The sequence below is a fragment of the Chlamydotis macqueenii genome, chromosome 3 (genome assembly GCF_036417535.1).
Source record: "Chlamydotis macqueenii isolate bChlMac1 chromosome 3, bChlMac1.mat, whole genome shotgun sequence".
NCBI lineage: Eukaryota > Metazoa > Chordata > Aves > Otidiformes > Otididae > Chlamydotis > Chlamydotis macqueenii.
Window position 1 is genome coordinate 65,618,660 of NC_141558.1, and position 19,993 is coordinate 65,638,652.

At 40.5% G+C, this 19,993-nt stretch overlaps 1 protein-coding gene across 1 annotated transcript in view; it reads left to right on the top strand.

The window, feature by feature from the left end:
- The window catches only part of AIG1 (androgen induced 1), a 127,778-nt gene extending 108,366 nt beyond the window's left edge, over positions 1-19,412 (top strand). The window contains exons 4-6 of the mRNA XM_086744144.1: positions 5,625-5,740; positions 15,393-15,556; positions 18,741-19,412. Coding sequence (XP_086600270.1) covers positions 5,625-5,740; positions 15,393-15,556; positions 18,741-18,778 — 318 coding nt within the window. The 3' untranslated portion in view covers positions 18,779-19,412. The remainder of the gene's footprint in view (positions 1-5,624; positions 5,741-15,392; positions 15,557-18,740) is intronic.
- The last annotated feature ends 581 nt before the right edge of the window (positions 19,413-19,993 follow it).

Consider the following 19,993-nt stretch of genomic DNA (forward strand, 5'->3'; position numbering starts at 1 on the left):
TTTTTAGGCCTGTTAGTATCAGTTTCTAAAGTGAATACACTGGTAGTCATTTTAAATTAAGAGGAATATGCATAGATTATTTTACTGATCATTTCTGTAAAGCCTTTAATGTCAAGGTGCTGCACGAATCCTGAGAGGTAAGAAGGAGATGCAGGTGGATTGCTTCACTCATTCTGACGTGCAGCAGCTGTTTAACAACATGTAATCTCGTTGTCAGTTCACTAAAAAAGAAGGGTACCATCCTACTGGTGGAAACTAGATTTTAGAGAGGAATTTAGGAAGACAGAAAGCAGAGGCAGCCAGGAGACACAGCAGTTTGCACAGCAGTTTGTGCAGCAGGGTGCAAAGAAGAGAGCCTCCATCAAATCTGTACCAGTGTAAGTCTTGGGCTCGGTGACGGTGTGCCACAAGGCAGTTTCCCCAGGAGATGGTGGAGCAGCTGCCCCTTCCTGGGTAGAAGCTTTGACACGAACACAGCTTTGGGTTGCAGATGCAGCCCTTCAGGTCCCAGGCTGTACAAGTCCTGTGGGTGAAGATTCATCTGCAGCCTCCTTGTTCCAGGAAGCACCAGGACTTCCAGGAGGCTCCCAGTCTATTAGTTAAAATGTTGGTGACATCAAAGCTGCAAGGCCTCCTTTCTTGTCACTGGGCTTTCACTGCCTCTGAAGAGCATGGGCTGAATGTCTTGCTGAAGCCCTCTCAATAGAGGTCCATGGTACTTCTATTGAACTAAAACGTCCTATACCCTGCAGTTCTTAGTGTGGTCAAACTGAGTAACAAGTCACAGTCTTCTGTTGATTGAAGTTAATTATAATCACAATTTAGGTGATGTCCAGACGATTTCACCATCCCTGCAGAACTGCTGTGTACTGACTGGGCATCTGAGAAAGCAGATGCTTTAACCTGAACTCCTTGTTGTAAAGGTAGTTCTGGACAGTCCCTGTAGATCAGGACTGGGTGACATGGGAAGAGAGCACTGTGTTTGTGCTAGGGACGGAAGATACCAATACACAAAGCTGTCAGTTTAGCACCTTTTGAAAAGCTTTAACACTACCTTTAAAACACAATTAAGGGAGGAGAAAAGGGCAAGCAAGGTATTGATGAAAATAGTGTTAAAAAAAGCAGCACTTACTGATTAGAAGATAAAATATATAATGAGGCTTTCAAGAATGAGCAACGTAATTTGCCTAAAGACTATTACAGAACTCATTCTTAATGTACCTGATTTGCATAAAATATTTTTTTCCAACCACCTGTTGCAGCACACATCTAAAATGAGGAAGCACAGTCCTCCATCAAAGCTCAAGTTGTCAAGCCATCACTACAGGTGTGCTGCCTATTTGTAATGTGATTTTCCAGCCTCAAATGTCATTAGGCACATAAATGCTGTGTGCGAGTTGGTGCATATTTTAAAAATATATTTTAAAGAGTCATTAATGAGCGGAGTTTCTCTCAGGAAGCAATGGCAGTGGTTCTAGGAATTAATCCGCCTGCAGCAGGTCTCAGGGTGGCTTTTTTGCAGTGTCTGCTAATTCAGCTTCACTCAGAGGTTGCTCCTTTGGAGTCTGTCTCCCGAGTGTTTTCTGGATCAAATTCTCCATGTGATAACCTTCCTGCACATTCCACTTGAGCTTCACACATTGGGCTAGTTTCTCTCTGTTTTCATTCATCCTTACCGGCAGTTGAAGATTCAGAAAGCCAAATTTCTTCCCTACTGGTAGGTGATGAGATGTCAGGAAGCAGTGCTGTGTGGTAGGCTCAAAATGGGGAGGAAATTGCAGCTTGCTGCTCTGCAGTGACCAGCACTTGCTAGCAGACCTAGCAAGCATAAAGATCTGTCAAAGCTCCCTTCCCCGCTGCAAGGACAGACAGTGATGGGACATGAGGGCTTTGGGCAGAGCGATGTTGTGGGGGAGTAATGGGGTTTACCGCTGCGCATCAGTGCACGAGGCAGTCTTGGCAGGCAGATTCCTTCAGAGAGGGATGAAAAATGGGTCTGAAGGTCACTGCCTTGGCAGTCCGGAGAAAAAGGGGTTTGTAGCCAGGAGGGCATCTTGGCAGGCAGCACTGCGGTTGCAGCAGAAGATGTGAACAGGGTAAATTTTCTTGCTGGTAGATATAGTTACTGAGCCCAAGCTAAGAGCTCCTGGTAATGGTAGGGTTCATTATCTCCCTCACTGCTGCCCAGGCAAGGCTGGGGGCTACCTCTAGCCTGCTGTCACCCCAGGGCACATGTGCAGCAAGTGTCGACAGCTGATGGAGAGAGTGCTCCCTGATGTACCCGCAGCATTGCTCAGCTCAGGTTTCTAGTGTCAGCACAACCGTGCAGGCAAAACTGTCTCACAGCAACAGCTGGTCTTAGGGGGAGCAGAATAAGCTGTGCAGGTAAAAATGCAGCTTTGCTTGGAAATACTTAGTCCGTAATAAAAATGCCTTATCAATGTAGCATTGATTACTAGTGCTAGCATAGTTTACTACTATTATAATACTGTAGTAGTCATTATACGCTAATTATAAATTTGCCCTTTTCTTAAAGACTTTAAATGGTGCAAAATAACAACTACTGGGAAAGCTGTTACAGCAGCTAATCATCCTCACCATTTAAACCTCCTTGTTATTTGAACTTCCTCGTTCCTTAATCTTCTCTCAAGTAAGCCCCTGGAGATACTTTGACAAACAAGGTGAGAAATGTGCTGTCCTCCAGCCTGCCAGTAAGTGAAAGGGGTTAGTCCCAGAGATACGAGCTGGACATCTTTGGTCAGCATGGCATGATCTTTAACAAAGAGGTCTGGGAAGCATCAATGTTATTTTGTCTCTAAGCCTCAGATTCCCATTGGCCCAAGTTTATTGAGAAATCAAGTGGCAAAACCGTTAGAGGGTAGGAAATTTCTGGTCTCCTGCAGTGTTCCCAGCCCTGATGGATCCCACTCCAAGCGCATTTGACCCCTGTTCGCCTTCACTAGGCTTCAGTCCAGGTGCCAGTCTGATTGAAATCTGGGAGTTATAGTTCCAGAGTTTTAATTGGCACTGCTTGACAGAAGGTATCCCTGCCTACAAAATTTCATTATTTTTAAATTAAGGTTTTTGGAGGGCCTGAAGTGTAGGAAAGGGAATTTTTATCTTGGATGTAGTTTTGGTAAAGCATCTGAAACAGCTTTTTAGAGTGGCAGTTTCACTGGACCTTTTAAAACCAAAGTTCATACTCTAGATTTGTAAAACTGCAGGTAGCATTGACATTTGCTATAACTAAGATCAAAGATACACATCTCTGATTTTCTCCTTACACTTTTAATTGCACTGTACTTTTGACAGGATTTTGTACATAAACTCTTCGGTGATACAGCTCATTAAAGCTGTATAAAGCCCTTTACCTTTAGAAAAGAGCAGAAAGGAGAATTTAGGAAAATAATGACCTATTTTATTATATAACCGCAGGAATTGGGAGGAGGGAAAAGAACTCTAGATTAAGAGTTGATTACTGAAATTATTTTAACTACTTTTTAATTGGCAAGCTGTTGAGTTGTTATCATCAATGAAGAGCACACCAACAAGAAATATCTAAAGCGGTAAACATTTCCATTCAGAAACAGAGCTCGCAGGCTCTGTAACCATCATCCACATAGTGAAGAGTTAAGACTAAGTGACTGGATAACAAGACTACATCATACAAGAAATACCAAGGGTAGGGTTTGGAGTTAAAAGTCTTTGTTGTCTTCTTTTTTTTTTTCTCTTGAGGAGGTTATGGAGGCAGGGCGGGAGACATTTGCACAGCCTCCAGCTACCCTGCTCTGGGGGCTGTGCAGAGTGAGCTACTGATCTTTCTGAAGACCTTTTCCAGACAGATGTAAGACATACAGGTGAATCTCCAGGGCTTGCTTTGCTGTCAGTCCCTGTTAGTGGACTCTGAAGGTCCTGCGTAGTTTATAGACCTCTGGTCTACTAGTGGACACCTCTATTGCAGACTATATGTAAAACATCTTTGCATTCCCTTGATGCTGATTTATACTGTTTAAAGGGATGGGGATGGAACAAATTGTTAAAAGACTAAGAAATTGAAAGCTCCCCTAACTGCTTTATTATCTACCTGACATTCTCCAAATGCTAGTCATTAATTACTAATGCCTTGAAAATCAGAGCAGTTACCCGATTCAAATTATGTTACATCTCTGAGCCAGAGCATTTCCATTATCTTATCATTTCCCATTCAAACAATTCTTCCTCTCCACAGTTGTTAAAGGCTCAGACTCTGTTCTGTTTCCTCTCATTTGGACCTCTTATCCATGCAAGGATATTTCTACTCTGTATCTGTCCTGCCTTCACATTGGTGAAAATCGGTGTGGGTTTACGGCATAATTATTGTAAACTTACAAATTTGGCCCTCCAGCTCCCCCTAGAACTATGTGTGCGTATCTGGTGCAGAACCTGGACAACATAAGCTGTAACCTTCTTTTCCAGTTGATGATCAAGTGCTTGGGGAAGGATTGAACCTGGTTTAGGGCTTAAGCTGCCTTTGCAATCCTTGCATCTGCAAACCTCCCTGTGGAGTGGGCAGGCGAGTTCACAGCCACAGTCACACCAAGCCCCAGAGCCAAGCTCTCAGCCGAAGTGATTCCCTTTAGATACCAGTGATAACTTGGCCCCATGGTGGCAAGGCAGAGTATGTTTCTGGAGTCACCAATAATGCTGGTCCTAGGTGCGCTATGTATTCAGAAATGATGGGGTTTATTTCTTGGCACATTTGTCCGCCGCTTATGTATATTTTCATGCCTGCCAGCACTCTGAAATCTAGACATCGAGTGTTTGGGGCAGGCTAGATGCAATTTTTCATGTTGCTGACATTAATTGGATGAACAGACCTTCTCAAAAGGGGCAGTGTGGGAAATGTGTATGGAAAAATGACAAAATAAGGACCTTCACAGCTAAATAAAGACAAGTGGCTGAAAGTGGTTTTTACAGCTTTGGCTTTCATATGTTTCATTTGGGAATCTAAAACCATTTTGCACAACAACTAACAAATTAAGATTCACAACACCTTTCCGAAGAAGATAATTGCTCCTGTCTTACAGATGGAGGAACTGAGGTATTGAGGCTATCATTTGAAAATATGTCCCCTGTTTTCAAGTCCCCAGATTGAGATACATTTAAACCTAATTCTCAGAAGCATTAAATACCTCCATTTATATTCATTCATTTGGCACTGTTTGTGCCTAGAGTCTCTGAAAATCAGATGTGTTGCTTCCTAACTTGAATGGTCAAAATAACGAAAGTGACGTGGCAAAGATCACAGAGCAACCGCAAGGCCAAACTGGAACTGGGACCTGTGTTCCCTCATGCCACATCCCCTTTTTACTCACTGAGTATCTGCCTTGGATTCCTGGTCAAAAGGAAAGGCAGGTTCTGTTCACTCAGTTTTCCTCTACGCTCTGGAACAACTGGACCTTACAGCAATGATATTGTGTGGGTTATTGGTCGACTTTATAGAGTCATTTTACCTTGTCTTTCTAACCATCAAGAAATTGTCTTCAGGTTTTTGTGATTAAGTTTCTTATTGTAGAACTAGCATGGAAATGCAGTGAGAATCATTTGTATCACCTGGTTTTCCCCCGTTGTTTTGTTTGTTTCAGCATACAACAGTTTTACCCTTTGTATTAATCGAGATGAGAACAACACATCATCAGTATCCCAGCAGGAGCTGTGGACTGGCTGCAGTGTGCACCTTCGCTGTTGGCTATATTTTATGGTAAGGGCTGTACATGCTGTGTTTTCATATTGTATTGGGGGTTTTGTACTGCTAAATTTGGGCACATATTTCATTATGGATATAATCGCTAACAGATTCACGCTGCATGCCTCGTTTGGTCCAAGACCTGGGCTTTGTCTGGTTTCCCTAGATGCTTATATTTTTAGAAAGTATATGCCAAACCTCACACAACAGGAATTTGTTGAACAATCCCGTGTAAGCAGTGGTCTTTCCAAGGGTACATTTTTCAACCTTTTTTCAAGCTAAATGTTTTTCTTGGACCTTAGTTTTATTGCTTAGGGTTTTTGTTCTATCAAATAAAATTGAGAATAGGCAAATGATTTCCTGCATCAGTATTTAAGCGGCAACAGAAAAGATAGAACACCGTCTTTTTTCTTTACTAGTTCATAAATTCTTCCTGTAAAATTGATTACAGAATAAGCCAGTAATCCAAACACTCTGAACTTTGTTTTTAAAAAATGCAAATGTTTGTGAAAAATTAAACTAAAACAGAAATAATCTTTCTTACACAACATTAAATTAAGGCTTTGGGCAGTTTCTATTCAAGCACCTGACTTACGTGACACAGTTAATTTACTTTGGTGATTCTAGCCTTTTATTTTTCACTGAACCTTTGTTTTATTTACTGTGCTCCTTTGATACCATATATCCTTTATCCTTTCTGCAAGCATTTCATGACCCCCTGTTTACTTCTCATATTCTTTCTTCTCGCCTCACAACACCCTTCCCTCAGCTAAGAGGATATTTTCTGAAATTGTGGATAATTGTGCTTTTTCCACCAATCAAGTGAGATAAAATTAAAGAGAGAGGAACATGAGCTGAAGGCAATACTGTCATACTGCTTCAACTATGCAACTTGCCCCTTCAGTCCAATGAAAGAGAGGCATTCATACACATCCATGCACACTGAGTGATCATAAAATGCTAGTAATCCCACTGAAGTGGGATGTTGTGTCCCAGGACAACAGCCACATTCTGCCATTTGCTTTTATAAACATCCACATCCTTCTTAAAAAAAGAATAATATTTGTAATTGTAAGATAAGAACAGCCTCATGCAAAAAGACATGTAATGATTCCTTCAGGAGAAAGTAACTTTTTAAAAATCCATATATATTAATGCATAATAGTGATATTTCTCAACCTGCTTCTGAAGGGTGCCTAGAGGCAGGTTGGCAGAGTTACTGTACCTGTGGTCTGACCTCCTATAGCGACTCCTGTTTTCTCAAAATTGTCTGAGTACACACATGCAATAGTATTCAATAGGAATAGAAAAACTGAAACAATACAGTTCTGCAAGCAAAAAAAACCCCAGAGGTGTCTTAAAATCTTTCAAGAATCTGTGATAGTATCAGTGTGGTACTCATATGGCTTGATCCTGCCTGCTACAGTGCATCTACATCTCACCGCTGCAAGTACAAGGTAAAAGGAAATTGTAGGACAAGTAAAGTGGGGGAAGAAGATTCTGCATTAAGAAATTAACTACTAAGCAGATACCCAGTTACAACCTATGATCATCTCCGTTTGCTTTTGCTGTTTATTGGTTTTGCCTACGCATAGATTATTTCCAAAATGGATAGGGCTGCTCTCAAGTGACTCGCCTTCTTCCAAGTTGTGATTTCTCTGAAGATGGTCTGAGACAATTGCTTATTCAGCCTAAAGGTCATCCTGCTAGATTCTGCACTTACAGCCCATTTTTCCTTCTACTCTCATGAAAGAAGATCTTTGGGGAAGACTGGAGGCAGACACAGGCTGCACTGTGCCACCATCTGCAAGTTCTGCATGTCTTCAGCCTGCAAGTGTTGTTGAAGCCTCTATCCAAGATTTGGTTGAGGCTGCAAGCCAGATCTTGGCTCGATTATACCAATACAATGTATCTCATATTCATAGGTTGGGAAAACCTACCAGAAAGTATGAAAAGTGGGGATTTTTCATCCCTCTCAGTAAGAGTGTGCCTATCTTTGACACTTAGAGGGTTTGGAATTACTTAATTCGTATTTGCTACCCTTGTTGGTGTACTATTTAGAGCTCTCAAGGTTAGCAAGGTGCATTAAAATGAGACTACACCTGCAAATGATGTAGATACATACAGCCTAGTGGAACATCCTTCCTTTGTACCTTTGGTTGTGCACAGGTTCCCTACTGGAACTTAGTTCTTGACTTATGTTTTTTATCTAGAAGTTAGGAATCTGCCACTTGAGAATTTGTCCTTATCCCTACATCATTTTTCCCTCAGCAGAAGGGTTTTCACTGCAACACTCTCAGTATAAAGTGGAGACAGTTGCTAATGAGATGTTCTTTATGTTTTGCCCTTGAATTTTGAACTCTCTCCCCACCTCAGCTGAAACCTTCTTACCATGCTGCATGATTTATGTATCATGTTGCACTTTGTACTGTAAAGGAGCATATAGGAGGATAGTGTTTAGGTTTGATTCTGATAATGCAATTTTTTCAAATCCAAGTAGAGGAAAGCTTCTATTTTATTTTCTATGTAACTGAATCTTTCACGTATGAAAGGTGGTGGAATAGCAAGCTTTTATTATGTATATTTGATAAAGGAGAAAACAGGCAAACAATTCTGAATAGAATCACTAAAGTTGGAAGAATGTAACTAAATAACTTGATATCCCCTGAGCATTAGTCAGAGATATGTTATCTGAGAAACATCCTTTCTTGAAGAGTAAAACCTTTTTCTATTTTTCTTTTTTTTTATTGCATTCTCTCTCTTCAGTCAGAGAGCATTTCAGGAGGCACACTTAGCTCATGTGCTCTCTGTGAGGGAGAGCTCTCCCTTGCTCTTAAAGAACTGTGCCCAGGCAGAGCATTCACAGACTTGCATTGCCTGTCACAACCATACATGGACTTTCAGGATCAAGGCCATGGAAGAAGACGGGAAAGGCCGATTGGCTTTATTTAGCATGGCTTGAAAAGGTCATAATTTGTATTGAATTGTTAAATCTAGACAGTGCTAAGAAAACCCATGAGCTTGCCAGTACTACCAGAAAATACTGCCAATGGGTGTACAAAGTTGGTTGTCAAGGACCAGAAAAGAGCCAGAAATGTGTTGCTCCTTGTAATAAGAATGACCTCATGGTAACTAATATCAGAGCCTAATATGTCCCTAAAATAAACTGAGACAAATACGTTTATTTAAAATGGTTTTCTTGTTTTCTCTGCTTTTGTGTGCTTGCGAATGCCAAAAAACAGATCCTAAGAAGCTGACTCCACTGCTCTAGTCATGTTGGGCTACGTGTTTGGGAGCAGAAGACTCGATCTGCTCTCTTGTTGCTATCTCAAATCCACTAGGAGCTGCCTCCACATGTGCCAAGCTTGGACTTGATTCATTCTTTCATCCTTTGATAAATCTGTTTAAATAGCTCAGGTACCTTTAAACTTCCATTTGAAAATAAAGTTTATCTTGAAATTACTTTAGAAGAGTTCTGTAGATTTGCCAAGAGAGAGCATTTAGATGGAGTAATTTGCTGAATTCTTCTTGAACAAATTTAAGAAAGGAATGTATGCTGAGATTTTGGAATGAATTTGAGATGGATGCTGTCAGCCTTGTTGTAGGATTTCCACTAGCGATTCTCCGTAGAAGGAAAGGAGGATCAGAAGGAGCAGATGTGGCCAAAGGGATAAGTGTGTGGACTGCTAGGATAAACCTTGACATTCAAAAGAGAGGCATGGAGAGTTAGAGTGTGAAGCTTGGTGGGAGTTGACAGCCATATCAATAAAGAAGGGCAGGACAGAGAAACCAGAAGGATTTCTGAGGTTGCTGGTACTGATGGAACAGGAGAGCCATAGCATGGCTGTGCTAGGGTGTGCTGAGGGTCTGTGTATAGGGAGGGGGTCATGAATGCTTTTGAAAGTGAGCACTGGGGACAGAAGTTCAATTGAGATGAGAGGAATCAGTGGTTAGGGAAAAAACAAGTGAAAAGTCCTTGAGTCAAGTAAGAGAGATGAACTAGAACCATGGGTTAAAAGACAAAAGCGTAAGGAAATGTGCAGCTCACAGGTCAGCAGCTTGAAAGCTGAAATCATGCAAGTAAGTGGGAGAATCTGGGAGGGGGAGAGAGAGACAGGCTTTGAAATAAGTGGAAGGCTGATGGAGAGGTGGGTGATAGATGAGACAATGCAGAGGAGGAGAAAAGAGTTGCAGCCAGAGCTACTCAGAACAGGAAAGAGTAGGAAGAAGTCGAAGCAGCAGAAATAGGCCAGGAGAAGATTAGCGTCCCCTGTACCTGACCCAGAAGGAGGATGGGAGAGCAGAAGTGTTTTCAGCGAGAGAAGGCTGCATGGATCCTCAGCCTGTTAGGTCTGCCATAGCCATTATGGACTGTTACATTCTGGCTCCCCTCCACCTCCACATCCTCAAATATTTCCGTCAAAGCAACAGTACAGTCACAGATGACATGTATGGATAATACATTCTTGCTTGTGCAGCTCCTTAAAATATAGCTCAAGAAGGCATAGCAACCATTACTATATTTAAAATGAAATATTATTTATAAAAATAGATTACTTCCAAAGATGACAACACCTTGCAGTGAATCTCCAGTTTCTGTCATTCTAGCTACCTGTACATAAACAAAAATTTCTACTAAGCTTTGTTCATCCCAGAGGATGCCAGCACCATGTCATGTCAGGCTGAGTATGTTTTGCATGTGACATTATTTGCAGCTGCAGTTTTCCAGGACATTTCTTCTGGCTGCTTAAGCCACTCCATATCAGTAGCACAGTCCTGTGACCCACGTATTGTTCAGCACCACTAAGATCAACAGAGAAGAATCCAGCATAAGAAACTGGAACAAGAAGGGATGGTTGCTGTTATTTCCTAACTGATATCTGTTAATTGAACTTATTTTTTAGTCTTTAACATTTCTAAACAATGTACATTCCTGGTGTAGGTAACTTAGGCTTGGCTGGCTGGTATTATAAAAAGCCCAGCATCTTAATGTGTCTGAGATCTTAACAGTTCTGATTAGAGGCAGAACAAGCTGTCCTATGTTTTGGAGGGGGTGGGGGTGAGGATCATAAGGTTTTTAGAAAATGTGCCTCACATCAGTCCATATTAGAAGCACAAAGCAGAACAGATTTAGTGTGGGTCCTTGTGCTCCTGCCTCTGAAAGCACAGGATTGGTCCCTACTCTACAGCCACAAATGATTTGTTCCTTCACATTTTGAATGACTCAGCTGCTGTAAGTCCGTCACCTCCTTTGGGAGACATTCCACAATTTAATAGTTCTGGGTAAAGTTCTCACTTTCTGTGGAAAAGGAAGAGGGTGATGCTAGGAAAGATCATTAAATAAAAGCGTGGAAAATGCCCATGTTTTGTTGTTTGGTAAAGAGTAGCCACAACAGGAACTGGCCTAGGATTTGTTTGGGACCAAAGATTCAGCCTTCCTTTCCGCCAGTCACTGGAAAACTGAACGGCACAGAAGTAGGAAAGTTACTTCTTGCTGCTGCAAGAAGTAACCAGAAAGAAACTGCCATAGTAGGTCAGAGTAGTCATGTATCCAGGCTCTAGCTGTAGCTGATGACACATGCTTCAGGAGAAGATTTGGCAGACCAGTTTGGAATAACCAGCCTGTAAGGGAAGTTTTCTTCCAAAACCTATGTCAAAAAGTCAGTGCCTGGACCCTTCGGTCTTGATGGTTTGTATAGCTTGTACTCTTTGAACTTGAGCACGACTGTACGCATTCTTGTTGCTTGTACAGTCTCCTGACTTCAGAAGCTTGCTAGAGTTGCATGATACCGCCCAGAGAAGAGGGATGGACTGAGACTTCCAAACTTGTATATTTCAGAACTTTTTAAATATCTTTATTTCAGTGATGTATTACTGAAAGGTAGGGTAGAGCATTCCAGAGGTTAATTGTGTATCATTCAGGAAGATATTTCCATTACAGATTTGAATTTCTTGTCTCTGAGTTCTGTTGAAGTGCTTCTTCTGTTATGAGGAAGAGCACAGAGAGCTCTTCAGCCATTTTATGACATGTGTTATTATGCTGTGTCCTCTCATTCACTGCTCTTGAAAAGTTACACAGCCCCTCACCTAATAGTTCCTGTTTCCAGAACACATAGTGCTGATTGTTGTTTGGCTGTGGACTCCGCTGAAGGACTCAACTTGGGCAGGAAATGGGTGGAGACTCTCAAGAGTTCAGACCACAATGTGCTGCCAAGCTGTGATGCCTGTGCAAGTATATTCAAATTCCTGTAGCTGAGAGCAAGCATCATGAAGAGGCAACCATTTTCTGCAACATGTCTCCTATTGCAAAACCTTTTGGTTGTCATGGTTATCTGCTGTTATATCCACGTGTTGAACTTGCTTCTACCAGGACTAAGTTTTACACGTGCTGTTCCAGCAGCTGCATTACTCAAAGTGACAGGTAGAGCACACATAAACCACAAGGTTACAACAACTTTTGTAGTTACTTGTCCTCATTGACAAAAGATCTGTAGCCAAAGAATAAGTGTACATCTATCTTCTCTGCATAGTTTTCATTTCATTTGATAGGATATACATCTGCTGTATACTAGAAGTATACAAATTTTTGAACAGATTTTTTAAAAAGAAGAAGTATTGTATGCTTTCAAATAGCTTTTTCAGATTTCTATGCCACCTGGTTGAAAATTTCAAAAAATCATCACTTTTTTTAACAGACATTTTAATTGGAATACAATGTGTGAATGTTTCCATTCCTCATTTTTGTATCAGTTCTAACAAATGGCTAAATGAGCTCCGTGACCTGTAACACATTCATCTTTGAAAACACATGGTTATGGCTCTTGGGCTGCCACAGAACCAAAACACAGGGAGGTTCAGGTTAATTTTATCTTCTTAAAAGTAGTCAGTCCAGTTTTAGCTTAAACTTTTTTTCCTCATTTTATTTTTATCTAAATGACCCATTTTTTATACCTGTTCAATAACAGGGTCTTAAATTGGATCTAGATTTGCACTGCTACGTAAATCTTAATGCATGCTCCCCTGTGCTTATCTAATAATGAGGTTGGACAGGAATAATGACTACTAGAATTGCAACATTGAAGGCATTCATTAGCATTAGTAATCAGCAATATTGTGTGGAAGCTTTATGCCTTCGGTTGATCAGCCTTTTATTGTGCGGCGTTGAGATAGCTTGTATTCAAGCAGGAACAAACCCACTAAGAAAGGCCATCAGGTGAGGTTTCCATGGCAGCAGTTGTTCCTTTTGCTGCTCCCATTTGTGGTATAGACAATGCAGGAATACTCAGCCTGTCACTGCTCAGTGGAGAGAAGGCTAATATTACTCCACCTCAGCGCAGCGAGCAGTGTGGTACAATGCATTTTAAGGAAGATCAGGGCAACTGATCAGGTGAGTTTGTGACTGTTGTCTCCTGAGTGGTCCTTGCTACTTCTTCTGCTCAAAGCATGAGTTCCTACAGTGTGGCTGCACCGGGGACAGGCGTACAACAGCTACGCTGAACGCACGAGTAGTATCACCAGGCAATGAATGGGCTCCCATGCTGGGCAGCAGAAAGCAGAGTGCATGAGCTGTACTCAAAGACTCTGAACTAACCAGAGATTGCTGACATTCAGGAGCTCATCAGTGACTCATTGGCTGGATTTAGAAGATATTTCCTCTTTCCAGCATAAATGCATTCTAGTAAATGCCACTATACTTGGTTCATGAAGTTAGCTATGTAGATGCAGTTTAGAAGGTCCCTTGGAAAGTCCCTCTGTAAAGGTGCTTTATAGTGCTGGGCAGTTTCATCACAACAGAGAAAATAAGTTTAAAAGAAGCACTGGCTTTTGTTCAAGCTTTTTCCTTGGTGCTTTTTTTTCCACAGAATGATGATGAAGTGAAAGCAAATTAAACTGATAAATGTTAGGCAATAATAGACATTCCCTGCTAAACCAGCCTGAGAGTAGGGGACATCCCATTACCTTCTACTCAACTGTCCCATCTTTTTCTTTGATCAAGAGGAACATAGTATCCCCTGTTACCATGGGTTACACAGGAACTCTATTTTTTCCCAGATGCCTTTATCTTGTTGGGTTAATTCTGGCATAGAGGAATGTTGTGGAAAATAACTCTGTGAAGTACAGAGATCATTTTCCATATGTGAACTCATTTTGAGAAAGGGTTTTTAATCTGCATTTAGATCATGCAGATTAATTTACTGACACATGTAAATTCCTACATGAAGTGTCCAACTGTTAAGGGTTTGGCTGTAATAAAAGCTTTTCTAAGGAGGAGGGAAGCTATGACAACCATATACATTTCCAGGGTGGCGGAGAATTGTTAAACAGGGATTCTGTACTCTCTGTGTGACAGGCATTTATGGTAATAGTTTTGGATTGACTTCTGTGACTCTGTCCTTCAGGAGACTGTGACTGTTGATCTAGTGATCAAAAGTCTTCCTTAAACAAGTGGAAGTATCAGCAAGTGAAGCAGATCAGATGGACGTGGAAATCCCCGTCAATAATAGTCTGTACAGCTGCTGAGTCTTCTCTAGCTGTGCTTCACTGTGAGCTTCTCTCTCAAATTGTTGGGTCAGAAGAGAAGAGATTTACATTCTTGAAAAGAGACCAGCAGCTCACAGGCCACAGCCTGTCTCCACTGAGCACTTTTCCTGGTTTGCCTCCATGATGTTTGCTCAATTGTTTGTCAGCGCTTGCCTTTCTTAGCTTCCACCTACTGGAACGTATGGACTTGCTCTGCTCCCTCTGACTTCACCACTCACCATGTCAGGTTTCAATGCAAAAGCTATCCCTTCAGGGGGTGCAGGTGGCCACTGCAGTCATACACAGCAAAACCACGTACTTGGAGTGTTTCTTCAGGCTGCACTGCAGTAAAGCTGACACTGTCTCCTGGGTTAGCATACCAACAAACTCCACTGTAGTTGAAAGCTAAAAATCTCCGTGTCTCCAGCAAATCACCATCATTGCTTTTACTTTACTGTCTATTGAGCATGGACCTGGGCAGAATTTCACTGATGAGATCATTTATTTAAAAAAAAAAAAAAAAAGTTTATCCCACCTAGAGGAAAAATTATTAGATCTCAAATGATAGCAGGTAACTGAAAGAAAACAAGAAGCAGCCGAAAACATGGGTGCTGAAGAAATTATTCCCTCAGAGAGAAGCTGAAACATATGTTTCTCGCAAACCCAAAAACTGAGGTGCTTGCCAGGTGTAGTGAGGAGAAGCAGCAGAAACACACAAATGTGTACAAAATGAAAGGAGGATGCCGCAGAAAGGAGAGATTTAGGCTGCGTAGGAGAGCCTGGAGAACCCTAAATGTTCAGAGGGTGCTGCAGTTTCCACACTGCCGCACAAAACAGAGATCTGTATTCCTCGTAAATATACATGCAGCAAGGGCATACCTGCCTACATCAGAACATGCAAATTGGCCAAATGCTCATATTAAATTTAAAACAAAGCAGTAGAAGACTGCAAAGACTGTGGAAAATCAGTCGTAGTTTCATAATTTGTGATGTCTGTTCTGGGTGGATGTCATCCAGGTGCTCCAGGTCAGTTGCAGCTTGCAGTCCTTTCAAATAATTGCTTTTCAGGTTAAAGTAGCTCAGCTCAGGCTACTTTTGAAAAACAGGACTGTAAGAGTCAGTACTTGTCATTTTTGTTTTGTTTCAGGGTGTGCTGGATTCACCACGTCACAGGAGTGTGGGTGTACCCACTTCTTGAGCACCTTAGCCCAGGTGTCAAAGTAATCTTTTTTGCAGCTGTTACCGTAATAATTAACATATTCTACTTGGTGGGAGAGGTCCTGAACAACTACATCTGGGATACCCAAAAATGTGAGTATTGTTTTAGAAATATTAACTCATGAAATACACTCCTGGGAACTGAGTATGCTCCCCTGAAAGTCGAGAAGGTTTTAAACTGGCTAAACCAAAGGCAAATGACAGAAGTTCCACTGCTCAAGTCTTGCTTGCTCTTAAAAGCAGCCAGATGAACGAAATGGCTGCTGGAGAGCATGATGAGCTATGAATATGTATTCTTTTTTATAACTTCCAATACTAATTTAAGAGCTGTTGACAATTACCTGAGAGGTTTACAACCCACTTGGTTTACAACCCACTTATTAGCTGATGAATTCATTAAATGCAGCTAGAATAAAATATCATTCCCTGGGAATGCTGTTAATAGTAATCTTAGACTTAGAAATAAAAATATATCTTTTTAGTATTTTCAGGTATAAGATGTTGTCTGCTTATAAATTTACCCAAGGAAAATTAATATGTTCATGTCAGTAAAATAATAGGATGAAAGATCACCTCAGTGTGGGCTAAACAAAACTTTGCAGACTCTGCATCATCTACCCTACCTAGACCACCCATTGCTGAGTAAAGGAAAATGGAAAATAAGACAAACACAAGATTAAAAGTAGGTTCTTTAATCTATGAAAGATGTTGTCCTGGTTTTATTTAGTGAGGAGGGCTACGTTTTTTTCATTTATTAAATTGCCTGAAATAAGCAAACATTCATAATCACCTCAGAGACAAATCACAATTGGAGTTAAATCCATGCTCCATGGGAATTCTGTCATTACATTCATTGGAACCATATAAACAACCTGTATCCCTTTTTGGGAAACTTAGTGTGCACTGGTTAATACACCGTAAATTCATGTGGTAGTTTATTGCACACACAAATCTCTTTTAACAAGTCCTCCAGTAATAGGTAGAACCTAATGCCAGAAGCTCAAAGCTGTTTTACTTGCCAGTTGCTCCTATTAGCACCTGGGTATAATCTTTTTGTTTTTGCTCTAGAACCAGCGATCATTGGTCACAGTGTTCAAGTCTGATTTTCACTCCTCAGTATGATTCACATCTATTTAACTTGCTTAAGTTAATTCAGGAAAGAAATTTCTAAAAAAGGCTGCCACAAGGAATAATTTCACTTGACCTAAGTCCTATATGAAGAATAATCATATGGTGAAGAATCACATGTTCTTACCAAGTCCATGAACAAGTAAATGTTGGAAAATCTCCCTCACTATTTCACAGTATGTGTAACAAAATCCCTAGCTCTTGTGGCCATCCACCCTAGAGAAGCTAGTGTCAATTAGGTCATTCTTCCAACCTCTTCGAAGGTCCACCATGGCATTATTATTCTCTCCATCATTTCTTTGATTTGATTAAAGAATACTGATCCAAAGTCCCTTGTGGCTCAAGCACTTGCAAACCAGAAAATGCCAGGAGTCACCTGCTGGTTGGCTGTGCTTGAAACACTTTGCGTGAACCCAGCCTGAAGTGTGTGACAGGCACACCACAAACAGCAGAGATGTAAAATAATGCCAGTCTGTCACCATACAAGACTTGGGAGAATATTATTTGAAAACTGTACATTTAAAAGCAGCTTTTGAGCAGTAAGCTTGCAAATCAAAGCAGTCTGCCATGAGATTTCTGGAGTGAGAGGGGGGTTGGGTTGGGTTTGGAGTTTTTTCCTTTTCCTCTGGAGATGCATTAAATAAAACCTCACTACTGACAAAATGATTTGCAGTTAGTTTTTCCAAGTTAAACCACAAACATGGTAGGCAAGGAAAAATTTGCCCTTTGTACAAGCCAGTGTCTGTCCACAGTTCTGAGGGTGTCTGCATTCCTGCCAAACTATTTGATGCATCTGCAGTAGAGTGCTTCAGAAGAAAGGAAAGAGGCTCTTTTAAAAAGGCAAATAAAACAGCTCATTTAAACTATTGGAAAGGTTCCTTCCAGGAGAAAGCAGAAGACTCAAGATTGGCTTTGGAGAAGCCTTAAAAACCCACTATAATCTTTTGGACCTGTCCTCTTGTTTTGGTTGTTAAATCTTCAACTGTGGCTCTTCCATTACATTAGTTTGCCAGCAACACACAGGGCCATTGTTTCTGGGCTGCTGGCAACGTGCAGACCCATTTGTTTCCATGTTGCTTCTTTCAGCAAGGCAGCGCTGCAGTTGTGCTTTCTAACTGCAGATGGGTCTTATTGTTTCCCATATTGGAATTAATTAACTCTGTTTTTAAAGTTACTTTCAGTGTGTCTGCCATCTATGAGTATATTGCATTAGCAGGTGATCTTACTTGTGACTGGATTTTCCTCTCAGCATTCCCAAACGTTGCTTCTCTTTTTGCCTTCAGTCCTCAGAAGTCTTTTCTTTTCCAGCATGCAGCAGGCCTGAAAACCTCCAAAAGAAATATTTGTATTTGAGATGTCTGGCAGAGAGGGCTTAGTCAGAAGAACAATACTTTTGTCAGATACCAATAGTAATTCATTGTCCAGGAACAGGCACATGAAATAGCTGAATGTTTTCATTGCCAGAAAAAACACTATCTGCTGCCCGGCCCAGACTTTGCTCAGCACAGAAAAGAAACAAGTCGTGAAGCAAGGATAAGTTCTTTAAGGAGCCCTACGCTTAACTCAGCCCTCCTGGTATTGTTGAAAGGCATGGTCGTTACAAGATGAGAGAGGCACCTTATCAACAGTAATTGATTCTTCATTCTTGTACTGACAAAAAGGGAGATGTACTTGCAAATATTTTAAAATTCGATGTTAAAATGAAGGTAGGGTTAGAGTTACTGAATTCTGAAACACAATTTTAAAAGCTTGTTTTCAAATAAAGTCGCCTGCTTAGCTTCAGCTATAGTAACATCTACTTTAATTTGCTTGTAGGTAAGCAGTGGAGGTGAGGGAACTAGCTGTTCCCAGACCCCTGGAGTAGTCAAAAGACTGAGTGTGCGGCAGGGGGTTAGGCTGATTTGAAAATGGTCTGGAGGGAGGGAGGGTTATGCTGTTCATTACTGGACAACCACTGCCATCAGGTGTGCAGATGCTCTTTTCGTTCACAGCAGGTGAGGTAACAAATGCAAGGACATGTGAGTAAGTATGGGAGAAACAACAAAAATAAAGGGAAAAGAAAAATTAATGCATTAGAAGAACCTCTCTAAGTAAACTCTTCATTCTTATTCATTGAGAGGTTTTTAAAAGCTGTTCTCCATGTTTTCAGGTATTGAAGAAGGAAAAGAAAAGCCAAAATTGGACTGAACAATAGAGGCGATTGTTTATGGCTCCATAGAAGATTTCTCATCCCCAACAGAGGTTGGCATGGAGAGGAATCTTGGAAAGGAGGAAGTTTAATGGGGCCTCTGCTCAGTGCAAGGATATTTTTGGGTTTTATATGGAGGGAAAATTATTTTAGCTAAGAATAATAATAATGTTTCAACCTCCATTCCTATTTCTCCATGCTTGCATGTGACATATACGTATAAAATGTATATTTATCTCCATGGCATTCTCAATGTGAGTTTCTTGCTTCAAAATAAGTCATTAAATCATTAAGTCATTAAATTGTTTCATTTCCACCAAGAAGAACAATGAGTCCATTCTCTGTATTGTTTGAGAAAAGCTTAACCAGATAGGTCTAATATGGAGAAACAAAACAATCCTATATATTTCAAAGTACAGTGTAAAAATACAGTAGAAGTTAATTGCATGAATGTATCCGAAGAAGAATTCAATCTAACTGAAATATTAATGTAACACTATGTAACAGCTGCCTTAAATTGGTGATGTTAATAATTTTATCAGTCCAGTAAAATCTTTTTTGCAGTGTTAGACTATCTGAATATGATGCAACTTTTCTTAAATAGGCCTAAATAAAGATCAAATTCTCTCTACATTTCTGTTTCTTCATGCTGATTCTTAAAATTCTAGATGGATTGATGCCATTGAATGATATATTTTCAGGTTCTCCAGTGCCAGCTGTAGATTATATTATTTCTACATGAGGATTTTTCTTCTTATTTTCCTAGTACAAGACCTGATCCTGCGTTTGCAAGTTTTAAGTTCTCAATAGATGGGCTGAGCGGTTAGTGTTGTACCAGAGAGAGCATTTAAGCCTTACTTCAGGAAGGGCACGTAAGCAAATGTTTACAGTTAAACATATGTCTGTTTGTATTGGGAATTAAGTTGCAAAATACTAGCGATTATTTAAACTTGACAGGATTCTGTTTAATTATCAGACAATCAAGAAGGAACTCTAGTAGGCAGAAAAATTGTCTAGAATTAAAATAAAGTGAATGGAATAATTTTCAGCAATAAATTATTTGTTAAAAAGTAACTTTAAGATCCAAATATATTGGTATTCACATCACATATTTATTTACTAGTGTATTTAGGTGTATTTATTTTAACACATGCAGAGCACTTCAAAGATGTGTAATGTTAATGTGTGATTTTTATTAAAGAGATTTCTGCAGA